The sequence below is a fragment of the Aspergillus uvarum genome (genome assembly GCF_003184745.1).
Source record: "Aspergillus uvarum CBS 121591 unplaced genomic scaffold BO82scaffold_22, whole genome shotgun sequence".
Lineage (NCBI taxonomy): Eukaryota > Fungi > Ascomycota > Eurotiomycetes > Eurotiales > Aspergillaceae > Aspergillus > Aspergillus uvarum.
Genome location: NW_020291319.1, coordinates 372885 through 393805, shown reverse-complemented (window position 1 = coordinate 393805; position 20921 = coordinate 372885). Strand labels below are relative to the sequence as shown.

At 54.9% G+C, this 20921-nt stretch overlaps 9 protein-coding genes across 9 annotated transcripts; 4 read left to right on the top strand and 5 right to left on the bottom strand.

Annotated features, from left to right (window-relative positions):
* Positions 1 to 108: 108 nt before the first annotated feature.
* Positions 109 to 1295, bottom strand: BO82DRAFT_353757 (mitochondrial 54S ribosomal protein mL60). Its single transcript, XM_025635042.1, has 3 exons — positions 1167 to 1295; positions 761 to 990; positions 109 to 633 (listed from the first exon to the last, which is right to left on the bottom strand). The coding sequence occupies exons 1-3, from the start codon at positions 1208 to 1210 to the stop codon at positions 581 to 583; spliced, it is 327 nt and encodes a 108-aa protein (XP_025492739.1). The 5' UTR covers positions 1211 to 1295; the 3' UTR covers positions 109 to 580.
* Positions 1296 to 1425: 130 nt separating this feature from the next.
* BO82DRAFT_334002 (tafazzin) lies at positions 1426 to 3140 on the top strand. The gene is made up of 4 exons (XM_025633244.1): positions 1426 to 1829; positions 1919 to 1937; positions 2037 to 2147; positions 2224 to 3140. The coding sequence occupies exons 1-4, from the start codon at positions 1616 to 1618 to the stop codon at positions 3035 to 3037; spliced, it is 1158 nt and encodes a 385-aa protein (XP_025492738.1). The 5' UTR covers positions 1426 to 1615; the 3' UTR covers positions 3038 to 3140.
* Positions 3141 to 3396: 256 nt separating this feature from the next.
* BO82DRAFT_333998 (uncharacterized protein) lies at positions 3397 to 5289 on the top strand (the record flags this gene model as incomplete). The annotated part of the gene is made up of 2 exons (XM_025633243.1): positions 3397 to 4930; positions 4982 to 5289. 2 exons carry the CDS (start codon positions 3397 to 3399, stop codon positions 5287 to 5289), a joined length of 1842 nt encoding a protein of 613 aa, XP_025492737.1.
* Positions 5290 to 5609: 320 nt separating this feature from the next.
* Positions 5610 to 7897, bottom strand: dbp9 (ATP-dependent DNA/RNA helicase). Its single transcript, XM_025635041.1, has 4 exons — positions 7598 to 7897; positions 7462 to 7538; positions 6914 to 7392; positions 5610 to 6843 (listed from the first exon to the last, which is right to left on the bottom strand). Exons 1-4 carry the CDS (start codon positions 7821 to 7823, stop codon positions 5709 to 5711), a joined length of 1917 nt encoding a protein of 638 aa, XP_025492736.1. The 5' UTR covers positions 7824 to 7897; the 3' UTR covers positions 5610 to 5708.
* Positions 7898 to 8173: 276 nt separating this feature from the next.
* Positions 8174 to 9981, bottom strand: BO82DRAFT_63448 (uncharacterized protein). The gene has a single exon (XM_025641415.1). It carries the CDS (start codon positions 9857 to 9859, stop codon positions 8450 to 8452), a length of 1410 nt encoding a protein of 469 aa, XP_025492735.1. The 5' UTR covers positions 9860 to 9981; the 3' UTR covers positions 8174 to 8449.
* A 468-nt stretch (positions 9982 to 10449) lies between these two features.
* On the bottom strand, positions 10450 to 11088 carry BO82DRAFT_63450 (uncharacterized protein). The gene has a single exon (XM_025641416.1). It carries the CDS (start codon positions 10988 to 10990, stop codon positions 10565 to 10567), a length of 426 nt encoding a protein of 141 aa, XP_025492734.1. The 5' UTR covers positions 10991 to 11088; the 3' UTR covers positions 10450 to 10564.
* BO82DRAFT_63451 (uncharacterized protein) lies at positions 11089 to 13348 on the bottom strand. The gene has a single exon (XM_025641417.1). It carries the CDS (start codon positions 13134 to 13136, stop codon positions 11187 to 11189), a length of 1950 nt encoding a protein of 649 aa, XP_025492733.1. The 5' UTR covers positions 13137 to 13348; the 3' UTR covers positions 11089 to 11186.
* Positions 13349 to 14674: 1326 nt separating this feature from the next.
* Positions 14675 to 15439, top strand: BO82DRAFT_63416 (uncharacterized protein). Its single transcript, XM_025641414.1, has one exon. It carries the CDS (start codon positions 14756 to 14758, stop codon positions 15242 to 15244), a length of 489 nt encoding a protein of 162 aa, XP_025492732.1. The 5' UTR covers positions 14675 to 14755; the 3' UTR covers positions 15245 to 15439.
* A 3231-nt stretch (positions 15440 to 18670) lies between these two features.
* Positions 18671 to 20627, top strand: BO82DRAFT_353751 (uncharacterized protein). The gene has a single exon (XM_025635040.1). It carries the CDS (start codon positions 19140 to 19142, stop codon positions 20397 to 20399), a length of 1260 nt encoding a protein of 419 aa, XP_025492731.1. The 5' UTR covers positions 18671 to 19139; the 3' UTR covers positions 20400 to 20627.
* Positions 20628 to 20921: the final 294 nt, after the last annotated feature.

The window sequence follows — 20921 nt, the reverse complement described above, 5'->3', positions numbered from 1 at the left end:
CAAGGGACCAGTCAGTGGCGTCAATTTGACACAGGGAAGGGTGAAGGCAACTCTTGCGAATGCGGGGACAGGGACTAGAAAGGCAATGTATGGGAAAAGTGATCAAACCCGAGGCACTTTCTTGCCATATTCTTATTTCCAAGCTGTCTTGCTTTGATATGACTATATGTCCACCTATCTTTACACTGTCGAGAAAATACCGAACACACAGCTCAATCGGGCGAAGCGAACATAATGGATGTACGGTATAAGGCGAGAAAAAATTGAACATTGTGAATATCAAGGAATACCAATGCAGTTATGACGTGCCATCTCCCAGTTGCCAAAAAGATAAAAACTCCGATAGTCGCCCTTCCCCGTGACCCGTTTTCCTCAACTCGAAAGCCTCTTTATCGGAAAGGGGTGATCCACATGGACGGTGGTGGTAATGCGATGGTGTATAATACAGCGTAAAGACTCCAACTCAAATCATTTTGCGGAGTAGGAGTTCAGTAGTAAAGGAGGTTTGTTTCTCGTGCGGATGGTCCGTGTGTCTCTCCGCGCAAATAACCCAGCGTGCGAGCGAAAGGACGGGCTTCGTTTAGAAACCAGGGGGGTTGACTCTCTGACTGACTCGCGTCCACTTGGGCAGCTCTGTTGATTTGAGGGGGCAAATGTTAGCTTCTTTTCCTCCCCCTGGTCTCCGTTCTTCCGCTGTGCGTTGATCCAATCGACGGAAAGCTTGATCGATCGAGGGTTGGGCTGGCGGGCGGAAACTCACTGTGAATCCCCTTCCGGTACTTCTTCTCCTTCTTGTCGAAGATGGTGTACTTGTCCTTGGGCAGCATCTCCTCCTCGCGCGGCATCTCGTTGAACCACCGGGTCACGGGCTTGGCCGTCTGGCCGGTCCGGGCCAGCGCGGCGCTCACGGTGTCCACGACGCGGTCGACGGCGCGGAGGCGCTTCCGCTGTCTGGCTTTCTGGGGCGCGGAGATGCGCCAGGGGATCTTCCTGTTGCGAGAGAATTGGGATTAGTTATTGCTGGATTTGGGAAGGAGAGGGGACAGCTAGCGGTGTCGTGGGAAAGACTTGTTGGTGATAGGAAGGAATTGGAGAGAGAGGCACGGAGAGTGCGGAGGTCGATTGGGGGGAGGGGGGGGTGCGTCTGGAAACCAGTGCGAACTTACCAGAGAAGACCCGAGAAGAGCGGCGATGAGGGCTTGAACATCATCTTGAATAAAGCGTCACGCACACACACACTGAGTTGCGAGACAGTAGAGTAATGTGGAATAGCGTTGAGCGGGTTTGGAGGTGGAGGAGCGGACGAAAATCCCGTCGAGGTTTGGGAAGTTGGTCCGTGCCCGCTCTTCACCTCCGCGGGACCGACGCTTCTCTCTCTCCGTCTCTCTCTGCTTCTCTCTCTCTCTTTTCCCTCGATTTGGTTTTCGCCCAATGAAGGCGCTACTTGCTCGCGCGCTGTCGGTTTTCGGGGTTTCTCCCCTTTTGTGCGTCATTTAGATTATTGATCTCTTTATCTTTTAAGTTTCATCTTCTTCTTTGTGGATAGTTTTGATTTCTTGGATGCGGGCGCGCTTGAACCCGTGAAAGGCGAAACGACTCCGAATTTATACACAAAATGTCGCGCTCGACGACGGACGCCGGCGCAACGGCGGAGGCCCCCTCGCTCCCATGGAGGACTCTGTCCGCCACGACCATGCTCGGGGTCGCATCGCTGTGCCGGTCGTTTCTGTACGTGTGCAGCAAGCCAGAGGTGTACGGCTTGGAGCCATTTTTGGAGTTACTCGATTCGAGACGCGATCCGGCCCAGAGGACAAGAGGGTTGTTAACAGGTAATTTCTCATCCCGGATCTTGTCGTTCGCGCCGTTGCGCCTATTTTTTGAACATGATGACTGATCGTTTTTCTTCCTTTGCAATCAGTCTCGAACCATACTAGCGTGTACGTGCGTACAAATGCGCCTTGAGGTCCGAGGCGATTCCGATTTACTTTTGACAACGGAGATGGCTGATCATGGTCGCGACGCGACACTCCGAGCAGGATGGATGACCCGATTATGTGGGGGTTTCTGCCGATGCGGTACTGGCTGAACCTTTCCTCGTCGAATAAACGCTGGGGATTTGGAAGCCACGATATCTGCTACCAGACCAGGTATGCGCTGTTGGGCATTTCCATCGAGATTAACTATGGCAAGGGTGGTGGGCTAATCTGAGGAATCCGGTCCAAGACCCCTGGCGCTGTTCTTTACAATGGGCCAGGTCCTTCCCACCCATCGACTCGCCCATTCGCCACACGGTGGTCTGGCACAACCCGTTGTCACCCAGGCGATCCGATTGCTGTCGAAAGGCCCATTCGCCGCCGACCCCCATCTCGCCCGCCCCGAGCGGCAATCGTGGAGCTTGCAGAATGTCTGCGTCGACCCGTTCTCAGATCTCCCGATGGCGTTCACGACCGACGGTCACGATTCCCACCTGTCCCCGTCCTCCTTCGCCTGTAACTCCCATTCCTGGTTCCACATCTTCCCCGAGGGCATGATCCACCAGGCGCCGAACAAGACGATGCGATATTTCAAGTGGGGGGTCGCCCGGCTCATCCTCGAAGCCAGTGAATGTCCCGACGTTGTGCCCATCTGGCTGGAGGGCTTCGACCAGGTCATGCACGAGAGTCGCGAGTTCCCGCGCTTCCTGCCTCGGGTCGGCAAGGAGGTCAGCATCACGTTCGGAAAGAAGGTGGATACAGAAGCCGTCTTCGGCGAGTCGCGGAGGAAGTGGCAGCAGATCAGGGCCAAGGCGGAGCGCAAATCGCCCGACACCCGCGACCTCCCGCTCGGAGTGCTGAATGACGAGCTCCTGTACGGGCCGGAGGCGGTCGAGCTGCGCAAGGAGGTGACCATGAAGGTTCGGAACCTGGTTCTCGAGGTGCGGCGGTCTCGAGGCCACTCGGATGAAGATCCCAAGGCGGGTCTCGCGGAAACGTGGATTCGAGAAGGTCCCAGTCGGGAGGGGAAGAAGTTGGATGAGTCTTGGGTGCGCGATCTCTGAAGCGTCTACAGCGACACGCCAATGCCATATCCAGTGTAAATTAGAGCATATTTGATAGACGAGGGTGTACTGTACAGACTCACAAAATGAAACCATACTTAGCCATCACAGTCCGTGTGTCAGTCAACCAATGAGCCGATTGAGGCTGTGTCGGGCCAGGCCAGGCCCACCGTGAGTCAAATCGACTCATTGTTCCTTCCAGCCTGGCTTCCGCTTACAACGAAGGTCATTTTTAACTCCGCTCCGCAACTTAACTGCGACCCGCCGACGTCAATCGTTTCTCGAGAGTCGACAATAACCATTGTTAATCTCTTCATTTCATTCCCACTCCATGCCACCCACCACCATAACTATCCCCTATGCCCAAGAAGTTCAAGAAGAATGCCTATGCGAAGCCAGCGAGTACAGCCCATCACACTCTGGCCTCCGGCGGTTCCCGCACCAAAGACCATGATCGCCTCCGCCCCTCGTCCACCTCCGAACAACAGCAACAACCACCACAGCCCTCCGTGAACGAGCTGATCGACCACCTCCGCCGCACCCAAGTCACACGAACCCCCGACCAGAGACCCGAAAATTCTTATCAGTTCGTGGTCCCCCGCTCGGTCCACCCATCGCTGCGCAATCTCCTCGAGCTCCCCGAGACCCCGCCCCCGCGCCCGCGGCCAGGCTCGCGCCGCCACGCCGTCGTCGGCGCACGACGGGGCACGCGACGAACCGCCGCCGGACCACCCGCCCCTCAGAGCTGGCTCGTGGGGAACTACGGCCGCGAGGAAGAGAATGAGGCAGTGGACGACGATGACGCCGCGACGGAGACCCGCACCATCTACCGACTGGAGGGGCGCCTGCCCGGGACGACGTTCCCCGCCAGAGGGAGCCTGCAGCATACCGTGCTGAAGTCCATGGCGCTCTACTGGGCGTGGCATCTCGAGTACGACGGGCCGTTTCTCGCGGACCTGCCGAATCATGTCAAGGTCCGACTGCTCAGTTATCTCGGTGTGTACACCCGGGACTATCAGATCCCGCCGGGGTTGGGGCTGCGGCCGTTGTTCCCTCGCTCTCAGCAGCAGCAGCAGCAGCAGCAGCAGTTGGATGATGACTTCGCGGCTGTTCACGAGCACAGCAGTGAGGCAGGCGCAGCGCACGAGAACGACGACGAAATCACCCGCCTCGATCTCAGCAGCGCCCTAGGCCGCTGGCTCACACTCAAGCAAATCTCCAGCGAACTGCTCCTCACCACCAAACAATCGACCTCTGCTATCCAACCTACCCCCAACGAGCCAGCCTCCAGCCCCGCCGTCCCATCCTCCTGGGAAGACGAATACGACGACCACCAAACCCCACAGCCTAGTCCATCCACACCCCTACCAACAACCCTCCTGCGCATCCCGCGCTTCACCAACCTCCGGTACCTCTCCCTAGCCCATCCGACCCCCGCCTCCGCGAACTGGAACAGCCTGATCCCGCTCCTCGCGCGCCTCACGCGCATCACCCACCTCTCGCTGGCCCACTGGCCCCTCCCCACCGCCACCCCGCACGCCCGCACCGCCACCGTCCGCCACCCGGCCTACCGCGCCCTCACCTTCGCCTATGGCGGCACGGACGCCTACGCCGCCGCCGAGAACAACTGGGCCGAGGTCGCGGGCCTCCTGCGCCGGCTGTCGCGCGCGACCTACTGTCTGAAGTGGCTGGATCTCGAGGGCTGCGGGGAGTGGATCCCCGCGTTGAATTGGGTCGGGCACGGCCCCGACGGCGAGGTGTATCCCTCCGGTCCCGAGTGGAATGGCTCCTGGCGCGACGTCGAGTTCATCCGGTTGGGGGCCGGATGGGTCCCTTCGCTGGAGGGGGATGATGATCCTGCTACTGGCCAGCAGCAGCAGCAGCAGCAGCAGCGTCAGCTAGATAGTGAAGGCAGCAGATTTGGTGGCATTGGGATAGGGGTAGGTGGGGAGAGGAGGACCCTGGCTGCGTCGATGCATGCCCCCCCTCCTCCTTCGCTGGATGCTGACGGCGGCGATGGTGATGGTCTCCCCTGGGACGTCGAGGAGGAGAGGATCAAGTACCGGCGCATGAAGGAGGTGCAGCGGTACCGCCAGATCGTCACGACGGCGAAGGAGGTGCAGAGGAACGTGCAGCGGGTCCGGAAGGAGGGCAAGGGGAAGTGGGTGACGTTCTCGTTTGGGTTGGAGGGGTTGGAGGACGATGCGTTGAAGAGGTTGCTTGGGCCCCGATGGTTGGATCTGTTGCCTTGACTTTTGGGGTGCGGGGGGTAATGTTGGATGAGGGTTTGGGTGATGTACAGTTCCGTATATAACTGCGGGGCATGTGTGGATACACTCGATCGTGTGGTATATACTCGAAAGGGCGTGGTTGCCTTGGATTGGTGGGTAGGTATGCATAGACGGATCCATTGGATGTCTGCGTGTGAATAGGAAGGACAAGCTCCTCGCAAGGAAGAATATAAACTGCAGCACAGCGCAGCGGCTGCTGCTGCTGCTGCAAGAATAGAGGATGTATCTCTCTATCCTTCAGCTACGGAGACTCCAGACGGTGTCATGATGACCATAGTCCATGCATCAAGTGAAACTTTTCTTTCTATGAATCAAATCCCAAAGCTATGTACAGTTCACAGTCCAGACCACACCACCCATAACCCACGTCCGAGCAGAGATTACTTCCTCCCGCGATTGAACGTCTTCAACGGATCGACCTTCCGCCCACCACCACCGGGCTTCCTTCCACCCTTCCCCTTCCCGCGATTCTTCTCGCGGGCCTTGCGGATGCGATTCTCGCCGCCGACCTTCCGGAACCCGACGTACCCGACCGTCTCGGACGAGATGCCCTTCCGGCCCTTGGCGGGCATCAGATACTCGGGGATGTGCTTGAGATGGGGCTGGATGCGGGCGGCGCGGAGCTCGCCGTCGTGGCGGAGCTGGCGCAGCTCGTCCGGGTTCTCCTCGAAGTGGCGCTTGAGCTTGTCGGACTTGATCAGCTCCTGGCGGATCTCGCGGGCGCGGGCCTCCTGAACGGCGAGGCGGGTGATGGCGCGTAGGGCGTCGGTCATGCGGTACCGGAAGGCGTCGACCTGGGTCATCTCGAAGTGGTAGGGTTTGACTTCGTGGCCCAGCTTGGCCTGCCGCTTAACGATGCGCGTGACGACCGTCTCGTCGTGCTTGGCCGTCGGGAAGGAGGTCGGCTTGTGGCGGCCGTACTGGTCGGCGGGCACGACGAAGGAGAGCGCCATCCCCGTCTTGCCGGCGCGGCCGGTGCGGCCGATCCGGTGCGTGTAGGATTTCGCCGTCGTGGGCAGGTCGAAGTTGAGGACGCACGCGACGTTCTGGAAGTCGATGCCGCGCGAGATGCCGTAGTCCTTGTCCTTGGTGGAGACTTTGCGGCGTTTGCTGTTCGTTTCGGGGGTGGATTTCTTGGTCTTCTTGGTGGTGGTGGTGGTGTCTTCGACGTCCTCTTCGTCGTCGCTGGAGCCGACGAGTCCTTCCTCGTCTTCTTCGGCTGCGTCGGTGGTCGTGTCTTTCGTCTTCTTGGATTTCTTCGCGCCGAGGACCTCCTGGTCGTCGGCCGCGATGATGATATCGTACACGCCCTTGTTGAATTCCTGGACGACGTGGATCCGCGAGTTGACGGGCAGCTCGGAGTTGAGGACACAGCTCTTGATGCCGAATTGTTCGAGGAACAGCTTGACGCGGTAGCAGCGGTCGACATCCCCGACAAAGATGATCACCTTGCCCTTGATCAGCTGCAGCTTGAAGATGACGTAGGTGAGGAGGAACTTCTCGTCCTCGGCGCATCTAGACAGACGTAAACATTAGCCAACGGTGTGTCCACCCCAACATAAGATCCCCACACAACTAAACTAACCTGACAACAAACTGGCTAACCCCAGCCCCCTGCTCCTCCTTATCCTCCAGCTTCAACACGACCGGGTTTCGACAGAACAAGCCCTTCAGCGTATCCACCTCCGAGGTCAGTGTCGCACTCATGAGGAACGTCTGCACCCCGCGCGGGATCGCCTTGGCCAGCGCGTTGATGTCCTCATCGTACCCGTACGACAGCACCAGATCCGCCTCGTCGATCACCAGGTGCGCCAGGTGCTCCAGCGACAGCGCCGAGTTGCCGAGGTTGGCGATCACGCGCGCGGGCGTCGACACCACCAGGTCCGGGTAGTCGGCCAGCAGCGTTCGCTGCACCGCGTCCGAGACCTTCTGCGTCAGGTTCACCGACCGGATGTCCTTGCCGCAGAAGGCGGCGAACGTCGTCACCACATTCTGCACTTGCTCCGCCAGCTCGCGGGTGGGGACGAGGATCAAGCCCGTCGTGGCTTTCAGGGAGGGGTCGGCCTAATCCATGAAGGTATTTTGTCAGCTCCAGTCTACAAGATGCGAAGAAGTGTCCGGCAAAAAACTCACAGCTTTCTTCTGAAGGATAGTCTGGAGGATAGGGAGGACGTAGGCGGCGGTCTTGCCGGAGCCGGTCTTTGCACGAGCTGGTGTTCCTTGTCAGCCTAGTTGAAAACAAGAGTGAAAACTCAAAAGTAGGACTCACCGAGGATGTCTTTTCCGGCGAGCGCCAAAGGGATAGCCTTGGCCTGGACCAGCGTCGGCTTGGTGAACTTCTCTTTGATCAGGGCTTGGCGCAATCGCGGATCCAGATTAAGGGTTTCGAAGTCGGCGTCTTTGACCTCGGGGGTCTGGGTCTCGGTCTGGGTCTCGGGGGTGGTCTCGGCGCCCTCCGGGGAGGGCACGTCGTTGGCGTCCAACTTGCGTTTCATTGTGACAGACAGCACGGGAAGAACAAAAGATCGTGCGTATCGTTTCGAGAGGGGAGTGTTTGGGAGGAATTGACGATATGACTTGGGGAGAGTTTTCCTGGAGGGCGGCGGGCTGGGAAATTCTGTCGGGCGGTGAGATTTTCCGAGGCAGTATTTTTAGCGGGTCTCCACTCGCCAAGCTCCACTCTTATCACTCTCCATCTATACACTACACAACTCTACGCAACTGGCATGGTCAAAAGATTGAGGTCGACGAGGCTCAAGCTTAGTGTATTACTCTCGATATAGACCCTAGACGGTTTTATTGAGTAATGAATTAGGATGACACAGTTCGCGCACATGCTGCTCCACCGTGACAGCGACAGCAACAGTCACCGTTATCAACGATCAAGGCAAACTATGAAGACATCGCCTCGATTCCCAAATCATCGTCCAAACCAATAAAGAAGGGCAAAAGGACCAGACCAAAGCATTGATATTATACAAATGCTACAAACCAAGGCGAATAAGGGATACGAATCCAAACTCAGTCTGCACCAAAGAAAAACAATAACCTGAAAAGAAAGAAACTTCTTCTAAGTGGTATTATAACGTCCAATCTTGGCCGGAGACTGCGTAGATTCCCGTTAAGTTTCCGGGTCTTGCAAGCCGGCGGATCTGGCTCTTCTCTTCCTCGGACTGGCCCCCACGTCAATGCTAGAGACCACCCTCAAGGAGGTGGACTGACTCAAGATCGTGGAGCCCATGTATGGCCGGACGGTGTCATCCGAGAACCAGAGCATGAGCGCCAGACGGCTGATGCCGGCGTCTGTCCACCCTTGGCCACGCAGTATCTGCCACTCCGGGAGCGAGCGGATGCGCGCCGCCTCCAAGGACGAGGTCCTCAGCTGGAACAAAAGCCACTTGTTGACAAAGACGTTCGACGACGGGCTCTGGACTGGCGCCGGCTCGAAGATGCTGCTTTGTCTGAGCTCATGAGATGACAGCCGCAGCGGATCGCCATGTCTGGCCGTGAGGGTCTCAAGAAACGACAGTCTGGCACGGTACTCACGAAACAGATTCATACGTCTTTCATCGTAAGTTCGCATAAACTCCACCGCATCGCGTTCGAGTCTTCTGTCTGAGACCAAGGGATTCTCAATCTTCTGGATTTCCACCATTGAGACCATCTGCCTGTCAAGTTCGTCCAACTGACCCCGCAGCTCTCGCAGCCTCTGTGCGGCCTCAAGATGGGAGAACGCCTTCGAATCATGCTCGCGGCTGCTTAAGACGCCCGCAGCCCCTTCATCCGCCACCACGACCCTCCCATAGTCCTCCTCCGTGGAAACGCCTCCGGCAAACGACCCGCGCAGCTGTTCCAGCAGCCCCGCAAAGTCCTCCATCGACTGGACCGATCGGTTCTCCCGCTCCGTCAACGCCCAGTCGACACGTTTGTACTCCGCCTCCAGCTCCAGAGCAGGGTGCAAGACCGCCCTCAACATTGCCAAATTTGAAGCATCATCAGCATGCCTATCATAAACAAGCCGGGCAGCCTCAACATCAGTTATCTCCCACCCCGAAATCATGTAATCCCTCACCTTCCTCACGGCCTCGTGCCGCCCCTGTCGCAGCCCAGCGTGGATCTCTCGAAGGTTGGTCCGCAGACCCGCAATCTCGGTCTGCTGCGCCATCAACACATCCTTAGTGGCATGGATCTGCTCGATCTGCGCGCAGCTCAGACGGACTTCCTGCCTGCTGCCGCTGCCAGCAGCCACCGGGGTTGAGACCGTCCGTATGTCGATCGGTCCGGCGGGATCGGTGAGACTGATGGCTGCTAGCTGCGGGGTCACGTCGGGCGGGTAGCTGTCGATGTCCATCTCGGAGGTGGTGCGTATGTGCGATGCGCACAGCATGACTTCCGACTCGTCCCACGATGGGATCGGGCGGGGGATGGCGGGGGACGACGACGGCGTTGGCGCACCACTGCGCAACGGTTGCGGGGAGTCGGGCGAGTCGCGGAAGAAAGAGCTGCTGGCCTCGATCTCGCTGGGCTCCATCTTGTGCTGTGTGGATGCGATGTCAAAAGAGAGGAGTCGATAGCACAGAAACTCGAATCTGGATCTGGCCAGCGATAATCAGACTGGGTGGAGTTGGAGATTGTAAGGATTCAAAGCAAGATAGACATAGACATTTGGTAAAGCAGGCTCTCTCCATGAGCAATCTGAACACTCCGTGGTAGGTAGGTTTGTATCCCGCAGTGACGGCTGGACTGGCAGGTGCGATAGTGGCATTGAAACTGACATGCATGACGGGGCCAGAGCAAGGAGACAAATGGAAAGAGGTATGCACGAACTTGCTTCGAGTAGATCATTTATTATAAACAGAGCGCCTCCCTCAAAGGTGCAAACGTTCAATATAGAGACAATCAATCGACGATTGAGTTCCATGCAGCAACCACGCAGGATGTTGAAGTATGGTCAGGGTATACATCGAACATCACCAAGGGAAGATCCGGGCCGCTGTTCGTCTTAATCCACCACTCAACATCGACTGGCAAAACGATTGCAGATGTCCATAGATAAAACAAGGTACATAATCAGTGTTGAACGCTACGCAGGAATAACTGAAGGGGAATATGTAAACCATCACGCAGGGATATATAGGAAGAAGACAGGAAACAAAATAGATGATGCATCAAGTTGAAATCATGCAAAGTAAAGCAGCAATCGCCGGGGTATATACCTCGCTCCTCTCTTCTGCTCTCATTCGTCCTCGTTCCTTCCACGCTGCCCTAACAGAAGCCACAAAATAGAAACGACGAAGAAGAAATTTATACAAACGCCCCTCACGAACATCACATTAGAAAGACGAACATCAGGCATGAGACATGAAACATAAGCATGAGCATAGGCATAGACATGAGCAAGGAGTATCGCATCAGCTAGAGCTGAGCCAAGCATGAGCATAAACATAAGACATCGAAAATCGTGCAGGTCGTCAAGAATCGTACAATCATGTCGCCATGATGGACGTGATCGGTCAGAGCCGTCAAACCCGCCCCTCCTCTTTTTGAACACCGAAGTTAAAACCAAAGCAAAGCAAATAGAACCAAAAGAATAACCGCCCAACGTCGATATCAGACATCCAAACATTTTTTCCTTTGTTTGTGGTGATCCTTTCAATACCATCCGAGCAGAACCAAAGGCTCATTGCCAATTGTCCAGCCCACCAAAAAAACGCAAGAACTTTTTGAAGAACCGATATGCGTTGTCAAAGACAGAGATCTAACCCATAACTTTTGTAAGATCGCAAAAGTAAAGTATCAAACGGAGATTGTAATACCAGCACGGATCGCATCCTAAGACTTCATTCCAAGCCTTTTATCTAGTATCGACCGCTGTAGGTGGACCGGCTCGAGCGTCGACTGGCCCGGTCCGACTTCCGGTCACTCATGGCTCGGCGCGGGTCTTCCAATTCTCTCCGAGAAACACTTCCGGTGTAGTCAGAGCCTCCAGTGAGGTATTTCTTCGGTCGGTGCTTGCCTTCAATGTTCAGCTCCACCGCACCATTGTCCCCGGTCCGAAGCATTAGCCTCTTGCCCCCAACGGATTCTTGGCTAAAGCTCATAGTGACACCGTTCATCGTCATGACAATATTGTTGTCCTCCTCCGGTTTCAGACCGCTGTTGCTTCCAGTTTGAGTCCGGGCGTCACTGCCTCGGCTGCTGTTCGAGCGACTCTTCTGGCTGCCGCTGTCGCTTTCAGCGCGTTGAGAAGTCTTAGCCTTGTACAACGCGTCTTCTGTTAGGGGAACGGGCACCGAGGGCTTGCCCGACCGGGAGGCTTGATACTCCTCCGCCTCTCGTTGCTTCTCGACAATCTCATCATCCTCATTCTCATCATCATCATCATCGCCGTAGTTGTATACTGTGGGCCGGCGCCGACGAGAATTCTCGACAGCAATTCGTGCCGGTCGCACAGACTCGTGGTATGCGTTAGAACGACGGCTGTCGCGGTTGCTTCGGCTGCGTTCAGGGATCACAGTCTCGCGAGAAGACTGCCGATACCCGTACTCAGGCAAAGCGTCGCTCATTTCCGATAGGTCTAGGGATCGAGAGGAGCGACGGTCGGAGGTGATCATTGGGGCAGTCACGGACTTGCGAGGCGGGTCGGGCCGTTTCTGGATGATATGCGGAGCCGCCTTGTGCTTGGTGGGTGGAGGCGGCATGCGGTAGTAGTCTTCATCGCGATCATGAGAGGAATGAGCTGACATCCGAGGCCGTGTCTGTCGGCCCGGGGCAGGGGGAGGCGGAGGAGAAATTTCCACCACGTCGTCATCATCTTCATCTTCATCAAAGCTTGCGTCATCGTAGTCCATAGGAGGTGCGTAAACCGACGATCGGCGACCCCGACCTTGGTCTCGAGACCTTGAAGCCGATCGTTCTTGTCGACTCTCAGGAGGGGCTGCATAATCGGACACGCTGTAGTAGGAAGATTGTTGCGGGTAATGAGAAGCGGCATACTGCGGGGCGTTGGCATACGCCGAAGAAGACAGCGGTGGACCGTGGTCGTAGCGACCCATGGAACCCGGTGGATACATCATTTGGTTCATCCCAGGCATTGTACCATGAAAGCTTGCCGGTCGATTGTTGGGATGATAAACGGACGAGCCTCCGCGAGCATGAGGACGGCTACTGCGGGTGACATTGACGTCCTGGATCACAGAGGGAGGGTATCGAGAGTTTTGCGGTGCTGGAGGGGGATATTCATGACCTGGAGGAGGTGGTTGCATGAAATACGAGTAGTCCATCGGTCTCGCTTCCAGAGGTGCTGAGGCAGGATGGTACAGCCCCTGATCGCAATCATAACACTGCCCCGGATAGTGCCTGAACTGAGCAGTATCACGCCGGCGGGACCTGGACGGGGAACGCTGAGCATGGGCATGAGGGTGCGGGTGGCCCACAGTGGGAAAACTTCCGACCTGCATTTTGTCCTCACGTGGTGGACGAGCAACTCGGTCCTTGGAAGGACGTTCTTTGTGGCCTTTGGATCGGACGCGTTCGAGGTCAGCTCGTTTGAGGGTGGTGTCTGACTTATGAGGGACAGGACTCTTCCGGCCCGACGGCCCAGATTGGGTGCTGTTGACGGTGGCGGCGGTACGACTGGAATACCCGGAGTCACTTGCAATGTCGACCAGGGGCTCTGCAGACGATCTCACGGCCTGTTTATGGCGCTTGGTAGTGAGGTTGGCGACTTGACGGGTTTCGGGGCGGATAACATGAGTATCTTCGTCATATTCCTCACAGAAGGCGGCGTGGGGGACTTTGCTAGACATGACTTCTGGAAGGCGGCCTAAGGCCCAACCCTAAGAGGGGAACAGGGCAGAGGGGTCTGGCTTGATTTGGGGGGGGGCGGGGGGGGAAAGGCACGAAGGTGGATGACCTGAAACGTGGTGCTCCAACAGGCTTTCAGATGCTTGCTTGGTGGCCTACAGCAGCCACCAACTGCTGCTCATCCGAATATGACTCAATCAGTGCCTGGGAGATTTTTTTTAGCGGTTTTCCCTTTTTTTTTCACTCTCTGATTTTTTTTTTTTCTTTAGGCGCGGTTAGTGATTTGTTTCTCCCTCTCCCCTCTTAGTTCGGAGTGAGGGCTGCAAATCCACTTGGCGGCAGTCGCCTCAAGAAGACAACCGGAAGATGCAGACGGGCCAGACACTAGTCCGAGAGACAGAGCGTCTAGATCGTTGACTGTCAACGATGAGTCGTTGGTGGGCACAAAGAATAGTCGTCGTCCACAGTCTGCAATGTCTCCATCGAAAAGAGGAAAGGAAGAACGGGGTTGGTTCGGGGTGGAAGGGGGGGGCAGGCGACGAAGTGGATTGTAAGAAGTGGTGGTGGAGGACTGGTGATGAAGAGACGACAAGTCGGGCGGCGGACAGTCAGTAAGAATGAGACTAGACTGGATAGATAACCCGTAGTGGACAAGGCCAGCGTGGGTCAACCGGACAAGAAAGCTGCAGTGAACGGTTGGCAGCCGGTGAGTGGAGGGGAGTCAGAATAGAATGATCGATGGACCAAACAACTGACGGGGCTGCAGTCCTTCAATGCACCCAGCAGAAGCGTGTAACCGACGGCTTTGATGACTGGTCCGTCTGGCTAAGCAGTCGTGGTCGTCGGCCTTGGGACACGATATGATTGATGACAGTAACCAAGGCGATGGGAGGAAGCAGAGAGAAGAAGAGGGAAAAGAAGATGCAAAGGGTCAAAGGGACTTTCCAGTAGAATTTGACTCTCTAGGTTTAGAGGTCCGAGGGGGGAGGGGGGGGGGGAAATGACAGAAGGAGGGGAAGTGAGTAAGTCGACTAGGAGCAAAGCAAAAGCAGGAATGCGCAGGGAAAAAAAAGGTGGGGAGAGTGAGGGAAAACAAAAGACTAAGTGGAGTAAGGGAAGAACAGGTGGGAATCTTCCACACCAGACGATAAGAGATAATCGTAGAAGTCAGGAAAATCAAAGAGGGGGGAAAGCAGGAGACGGAAAAATAACAATGAGGAGAAGGGGAAGCAGAGAGAAGGAGGGATTGCGATAGGAGATCCGGGATTGATTGATTGACTTGATTCACTACCACTGGTTGACTTGGTAGTAGTAGCAGTAAGAGAGGAGGGGGAAAGGAAAAGAGGTATGGAAGTCAGTCAGTAGGGAAGTAAGTAAGTAGGTCAGGTACGGAGGATTGGATGGGTTGGAAAACTGTGCTGTGCGTCGCCTCGGTTTTTAATTGAATTCATTCATCAGTGCAGTTAGAGGAAGAGTCGGTTGAGTCAGTTCTTTTCTCTGCCTTTTCTTATTTACATGATTTTACAATCAAAATTATCACATAAAAGAGAAGAAGAAAAAAAAAAAAAAAAAAAAAGAGAAAACAAAACGTTGAGGGAAGCCCTGGTACCGACTATTCAGAATGTATACCTTAATGATTACACACGGTATGAACACACGGCTTGAGGCCGCTGCCTCTATTTGTGTTTGCAATTTCTACTTCTTTTTCTTTTATTTAAACTCTCTTTTATTCTATTGTGAATTGCTTCTTCCGGTTGCTATCTCACCCGTTGTCTTGTGGATTTATAATGAGCATACCGACAATTCCAACCCCAAGGTCAGCACGAGCAAGAGTTGGACCTGGAATCATTCATCGCAACCCGAGCGAGGACGGAATATAAATTCGATCAAGATAAAGAAACGGAAAGTGGTTCCATCTCACATCCGAACACATCCAGATCCTTGTCCAGAGGCTAATTTCTCTCCCGCGGTCTCTTCGAACTACATGGTTTATGTTGCGGATGTATGGTATTTACTCAAATTTTCCCCATGTCCCGGCGCTACCGCTACCTTTTGGCCCCCCATCAGATTTGCCTCTCATCTCCTAGATCATTGTCTCCAATCCGGATGAAAAGGTCTCGAGTCGGAGCAAATCGAAGAAGAAAAAAGAGGAGGAGGTGGGGGTTCTCCCTTGAGTGGCTGCTGGCCGCTGCCTGATCGGCCGCTAACATTTTTTTTAATTATGCATTTGGTTATTGATGACTGATGGACTGATGGGAGATACAGCAGAAAAGAACGAGAATGGAGAAAAACCCTACTCCGGTCACCTCGATCATCCTGGTCGAGATGACTCGATCAGCATGACTCAATGAGCTATTGTATCCTTCATAACCACCATCGTAGATTCCTCAGTAGCAGGTCGTCGAGCATATTGAAGATTGAGGAAAAAGCCGTCGCCTCTATCTGCGATATGTCTTCTGTCTTGCATACGTCACGGGCATGGTAGGATGGAATTTAATTTCATAATGATGCGATCATGGTATATTCCGCACTGTGACTTCCGACCGACAGGGAACAAGAGGCTTGCAGCTGCAAGGTGAAATCGGAAATCCTCCATTGGCGTATCAGAATACCCATCACAGGCGAGTTGCGGCACGATGATGAAGGGTCACTAGATCGGTCGCAAAGAGCTTCAGGGGTGACTTTGATAACCGGAGTATACTCCATCCATGCTTTCCATGGAACGGCTGGTAATAAACACTAGATATCCGCGATATCCCAGGCGCCTGTCCGTGCGGTTTCAGACCCTCAGTGCGTGCCATTTCATCCCGGGGCATTGCTCCGCACGGATCAGTGACATCAATGGGCTTGTTGAGGAGGGAGCCTCAACCATCCTGAGGATCTGATCCGATCATTCCATCCCTTGCAGACTCGAGATAACCTCATTTTCGGTTTAAAGTCATTTCAGAAATGCTCATCACCCGGTGTGCAAATCGTTTCCCTAAACAAATACCACATCACACGTGCGGATCGGCATACCATAGCGTCCGTGTATATTGGGGAAGAAGAGTATCTCTCGAGTGCAAATCAAGTCGAGATCGCTATGTATAGCAGCTCACCACCAAACGGATTGCTTGCAGCACGCGCTGATAGGCCCCTGAAAGATAGTGGCTATGCACGATACCACGAGAGTACGCTATACCGCTATGCCTCTTAAGCTGCAGTGCTGAAGTAACGGCCAGTTCTAATTGCCATGTCGCCTTGGTGTAACCTCATGATCGTGAGGATGAACAATAGTGCCTCGTGACCCGGACATGTCTCGCAGGTAACGAAGAGGTAAGATCGTCAATCATTCCGGTATTCTGTCTCAGTCGGTCCGGTGGGTTGGAGTTACCCAACCACTAGTGTCTTAGCCGGACAGATGGGATTGAGATATCTCAGAATCCAAGAGTAAGAGTAAGGTTGAACGTGAGTACTCCGTACCATCGAACTGTATCGTGGTGGAGGGTGTGGCTAGGGCGGTGGTGGGAGGATGGGAGGGTGGAAATAAGAAGCGATGGATTGAGAGGATCCCCACTCGGCTCCATCGACGGGAGAACCCCTGGGTCTGAGCGGATTCCATCCACGGACCATCCGGAGTTTCTCACAACATCGACACTACAGTTTACACTGCTCTCTTCCCCCATCATTTTCATCAATCTCTACTCAATCTCCTCGTGACCCTGTCTGGATGACTCTTGTCGCCCGTCACAGGTCTTCAATCCAATACAGTTTGTACCTACCTGGTCCATCCGAGGAAATCCCGTCCTGTTGGCTGCCCAAAAGTCCCGAACGATGACAAGGAACTTTCCCATTGCGGCCCAATGACGGTGGCCTCCACCCCGCGGGGCACACCTCGTTGGTGAAAATTTCTCATTCATTCCGGAGACGAAGGTCAATCTTGACAAAAGGAAAGAAAGAAAGGGGAGGCAAGAAACCTCACAGCATCAAGGATCTAGGTTCCAAAGTGCATTATTGAGTTCATTCGAGCTCATGGACAGGCATTCTTCAGCCGACCTGGTCTAGCCCAGCAAACAAGGATACAGAAAACCGGTATATCCCACCGACTCAGCAGGCAGATCTACTTCGCTCATGTCATCGTCATGACACAAAGAATCGATTCCATCCCCCTTTCAATCCTCCATGATCAGTCCTCACCCCGCTTGCCAGTGTTCTCCTGATGGGCTGATAAGTTTGCTATCCTTGTGGGGAGGCCCGCTCAGCGAGCAGCATGGAAGACTGTGTCGAAGCGCGCTAGAAAACCATGATCCCGGTAAGTTAGCTATTACTTACTCCCCGATTTTCCAAGCCGGAAGCGCCAGGCGGGATTAATTCTTTACTGTAATGTTTGCTTCGTTATTCATACTACACTGACTTGCTGGGAGTCCGAGAAATCTCTCCGTTAGACAACAATCTATCACCCCTTCGGGTCTACCCATCAGTTATCCAAGTCTGCCAGGAGGCTTGTACTCCGATAGATGGACACACACCGTTCCGATCGCTTCACAAGAAGCTTTCTCGGGCATTGTTCCTCCATTAATCACATGACTTGTAATCATAGACTTGACTTGAAGTCTGGTCTACCCTGGGCCCTGTGACTCACACTACAGCGACTGAATGTTGGTCCGTGTCTCCATACACCTGGCAAGAATGAAGAATAAGCTGTCCCCTTTATGGTAACCCTTGCCTGGATCATGGATGCATCTACCGATGTGCATTGCGCCTACAGACGGAAAAATTGACATCTGAAATGCTGGATCAGAAAAAGAGCCAGTGACTCCGGTTCAATGTCGGTCAGCGGAGGCTGATTGACAAAACTCTATCGCTCTCTTTGCGTCATTTATGCGCGCTGCCAAACTGTCAACAACAATGATCCTAAGGGGGACACAGTGCATCAGCGGGGCGTTCCGTCTGCATCTGGTATTTGGCTCAGTCAACTTATGCCCCTGTAATCTGGCTGTGCATGATTATTGATCGTTGGATCTCATGGGTGAGATTGCCTCTCTACATGTCGTTTCGGCGCTTGCAGGCTTGCGCCCCCACGCATCTATTGATGCCCAATGCTCGTGATTACCTTCCTACCTAGTACTGGCCGCCGGAACCAAGGGCAGCAGCTTCTGCTTACTGTTTTGGCCATCAATTAGCTGCTCAAAACCATCCTTGTTCGTGTTGGTGATACACCGTAGGAATAATGCTTGGGATCCCTTGTTCTCAGCCACCCCCACTACATACGCCCAATTCTGCCGCGAAAGACAAACTGCACCAAAGTATGAGTCTCAAAAGTTAGGCAACTCGTTAAGCTGCTTATCCAATGAAAAATCAACGTCTAATGCCTGCTCCAAATTGCATATGTATGCACAGTATCGTAGCAGAGCCTCAGGCAGGCGTAAGCCCCCGATAAGATAAGGAGGGGAGGCTGCTGAGTCATGCCAGTTGCCGGGGCCACGGAGATCGCCCAAACAAAAGAGCGTCATCCCCAGCCTCTCCCCAACCACCTCAATTTCCCGCCTGGGCGTCGCTTGTTCTGCCGCTGGCGTTGCCTTGGTTTGGTTTCTGCTCTGCCTTCTTCCTCTAGGTCACTGTGAGCAAGCCGGTGCTAACACACTCGGTAGTGCATACCAAGCTAGCATTTGTGCTCACATCCATCCACATTGCACACTGCATTCCAACCATCGGTCTCCGTACTATCAACTATCTAGCTTCTGGTACCCGAGCATACCATAAATCTCAAGTGGATCGGGTGATTGAGATCGAGCCCACCAGGACACCCAAAGTGTCACTTTCAGTGGGTAAGACATCCCGCATTCCAGCTCAAGTCAACCTGACATCCATCCCTATCCATCAAAGATCAATCACTCAATCTATCCATTATCTAACCCTTTCATCATCCATCCTCCGGTCCATCAAGAGGAATACCCACCTAACCCAGCCGCAGAGTGCCCGTCTCGAGCACCACGCTCTTGACATCCACTACCACTTTCCCCATCATGCCTCCCGTCCAAACCGCCGGCGACTTCCCCGGCATCTCCATCCTCGAAACCCTCACCACAACCACAACCACCAACCCCACCGAACTCGCCGCTTCACCGGACTCCAACCCCAGTCTTCAAGACAACAACAACAACAACAACAGTAACAATGCCCCCCACCGCCACCTTCTCCACGTCCGCGACTCCACTCAATACATCCCGGGCAGCGGCACCGTGGAGCCGCACAACATCAACATGAAGGGACTGATGGCGCTCTTCGCGATCATTGGGGCGGCCTTCGTGCTGGCGGCGATCTGGTTCTTCTTCTGGGCCAGGAACGGCGGGTTCGTGTGGCGCAAGGGCGACTGGGAGGAGTACAAGTCGACGGTGCTGCGGCGCAAGGGGCCGGACGGGCGCACGCTCAGCAACGCGACCAAGAGCACCAAGCTCGGCGGCGGCAGTATCGTGCACAAGGGCTACAGCGACGACGGGTACACGTACACGGAGACCGCGACGACCATCACCGAGAAGACGGGCGCCCCCGGCGGCGGCAGCGCCGAGCGCAAGCGGCGCCGTAAGCTGCGCGAGAAGTTTCGGCGCCGCCGCAAGGACGACGAGATGACCGCCAACTGGGAGAATGAGGTCGACGAGGACGTCGCCGCTTACCGCAAGGAGAAGCCCGCGCGCGTCGGCGGCATGAACCGCGAGGGCGACGGCACCACCTACTACGACGGCAGTGACTACGATCTGTCTAACCCGCCGAGCTACTGGCAGGACCGCGAGCAGAGCGAGGTCAGCCAGGTGCGGGACTATGCGTACGATCCCGTCGTGGAGCGGCGGCAGAGCAAGCGCCGCGATTTCTCGTTTGTGGCCGGCAGTGAGGAGTTGCTGAGCCAGGCGGACGATCATCACCACCGTACGATCCGGGAGCCGTCGACCAGAAGACATAATCGCCGCCGCGAGCGCAGGAGACACGCCCCGACCGACGGTGCTGGTGCTGGTAGTACCAGTAGCCCGTCCCGCTCGTCCCGGCAGAGTAGTCCCCGCAAGCGTCCGTCCGTGACGGGCCACTACACCGAGCCGCTGGATTTCTCCTCCGCGGCCTCGCGCTCCGAGTATCAGTACTCCAACGTCGACACCGAGGACTCGGGCACCAAGAGCTACCACCATCCGATCCCCGGATTGAGTAAAGGCTACCGCCGGGAAGGGGGTCGGGGCCGTCGGCGCGATAGTCTGAGCGAGAGTGATGGCGAGGAGACTCGGTACTCGAGACGTTAACGCACTCCCTCCCTCTGTCTCTCGCCTTCCTTACGCAGCAACATCTTCATCAACGATGACAGCGATCGAGGAGGGATAGGGAGTCTTGCTTGTAAATAAATGGCCTTGGCCTTGGCCATGCATTCTGTCTCTGCGCGTTAACTTCTTCGGACTTTGCCTCTTTTTTTTTCTCTTTCTATGCTTTGAAACCGAGCTGCGAAATGTTGACATGGGATTATGATTGATGGGACATGGGATGAGTGGGATGCGATACAATACATCACAATGCAGAACTAAACATGATATGAACGAATACATTATGAAAGGTTTTCTGCGCCCGAAGCAGGAGTTTCACTATGGATCTGGATCTGAATATGGATATAGGAATGGCAATGGATTTTCTGATTGTTTCTTTACTCGTATATACTAATTCGACTCTAAGCATTGACTGTCCTCTTTTCTTTTGCTCTATCCGTCTCAGTGAATCATCCCATTTCGCTGAATTGTCGTATGTCAAACATACCAGCAAGGAGTACGTTGGAC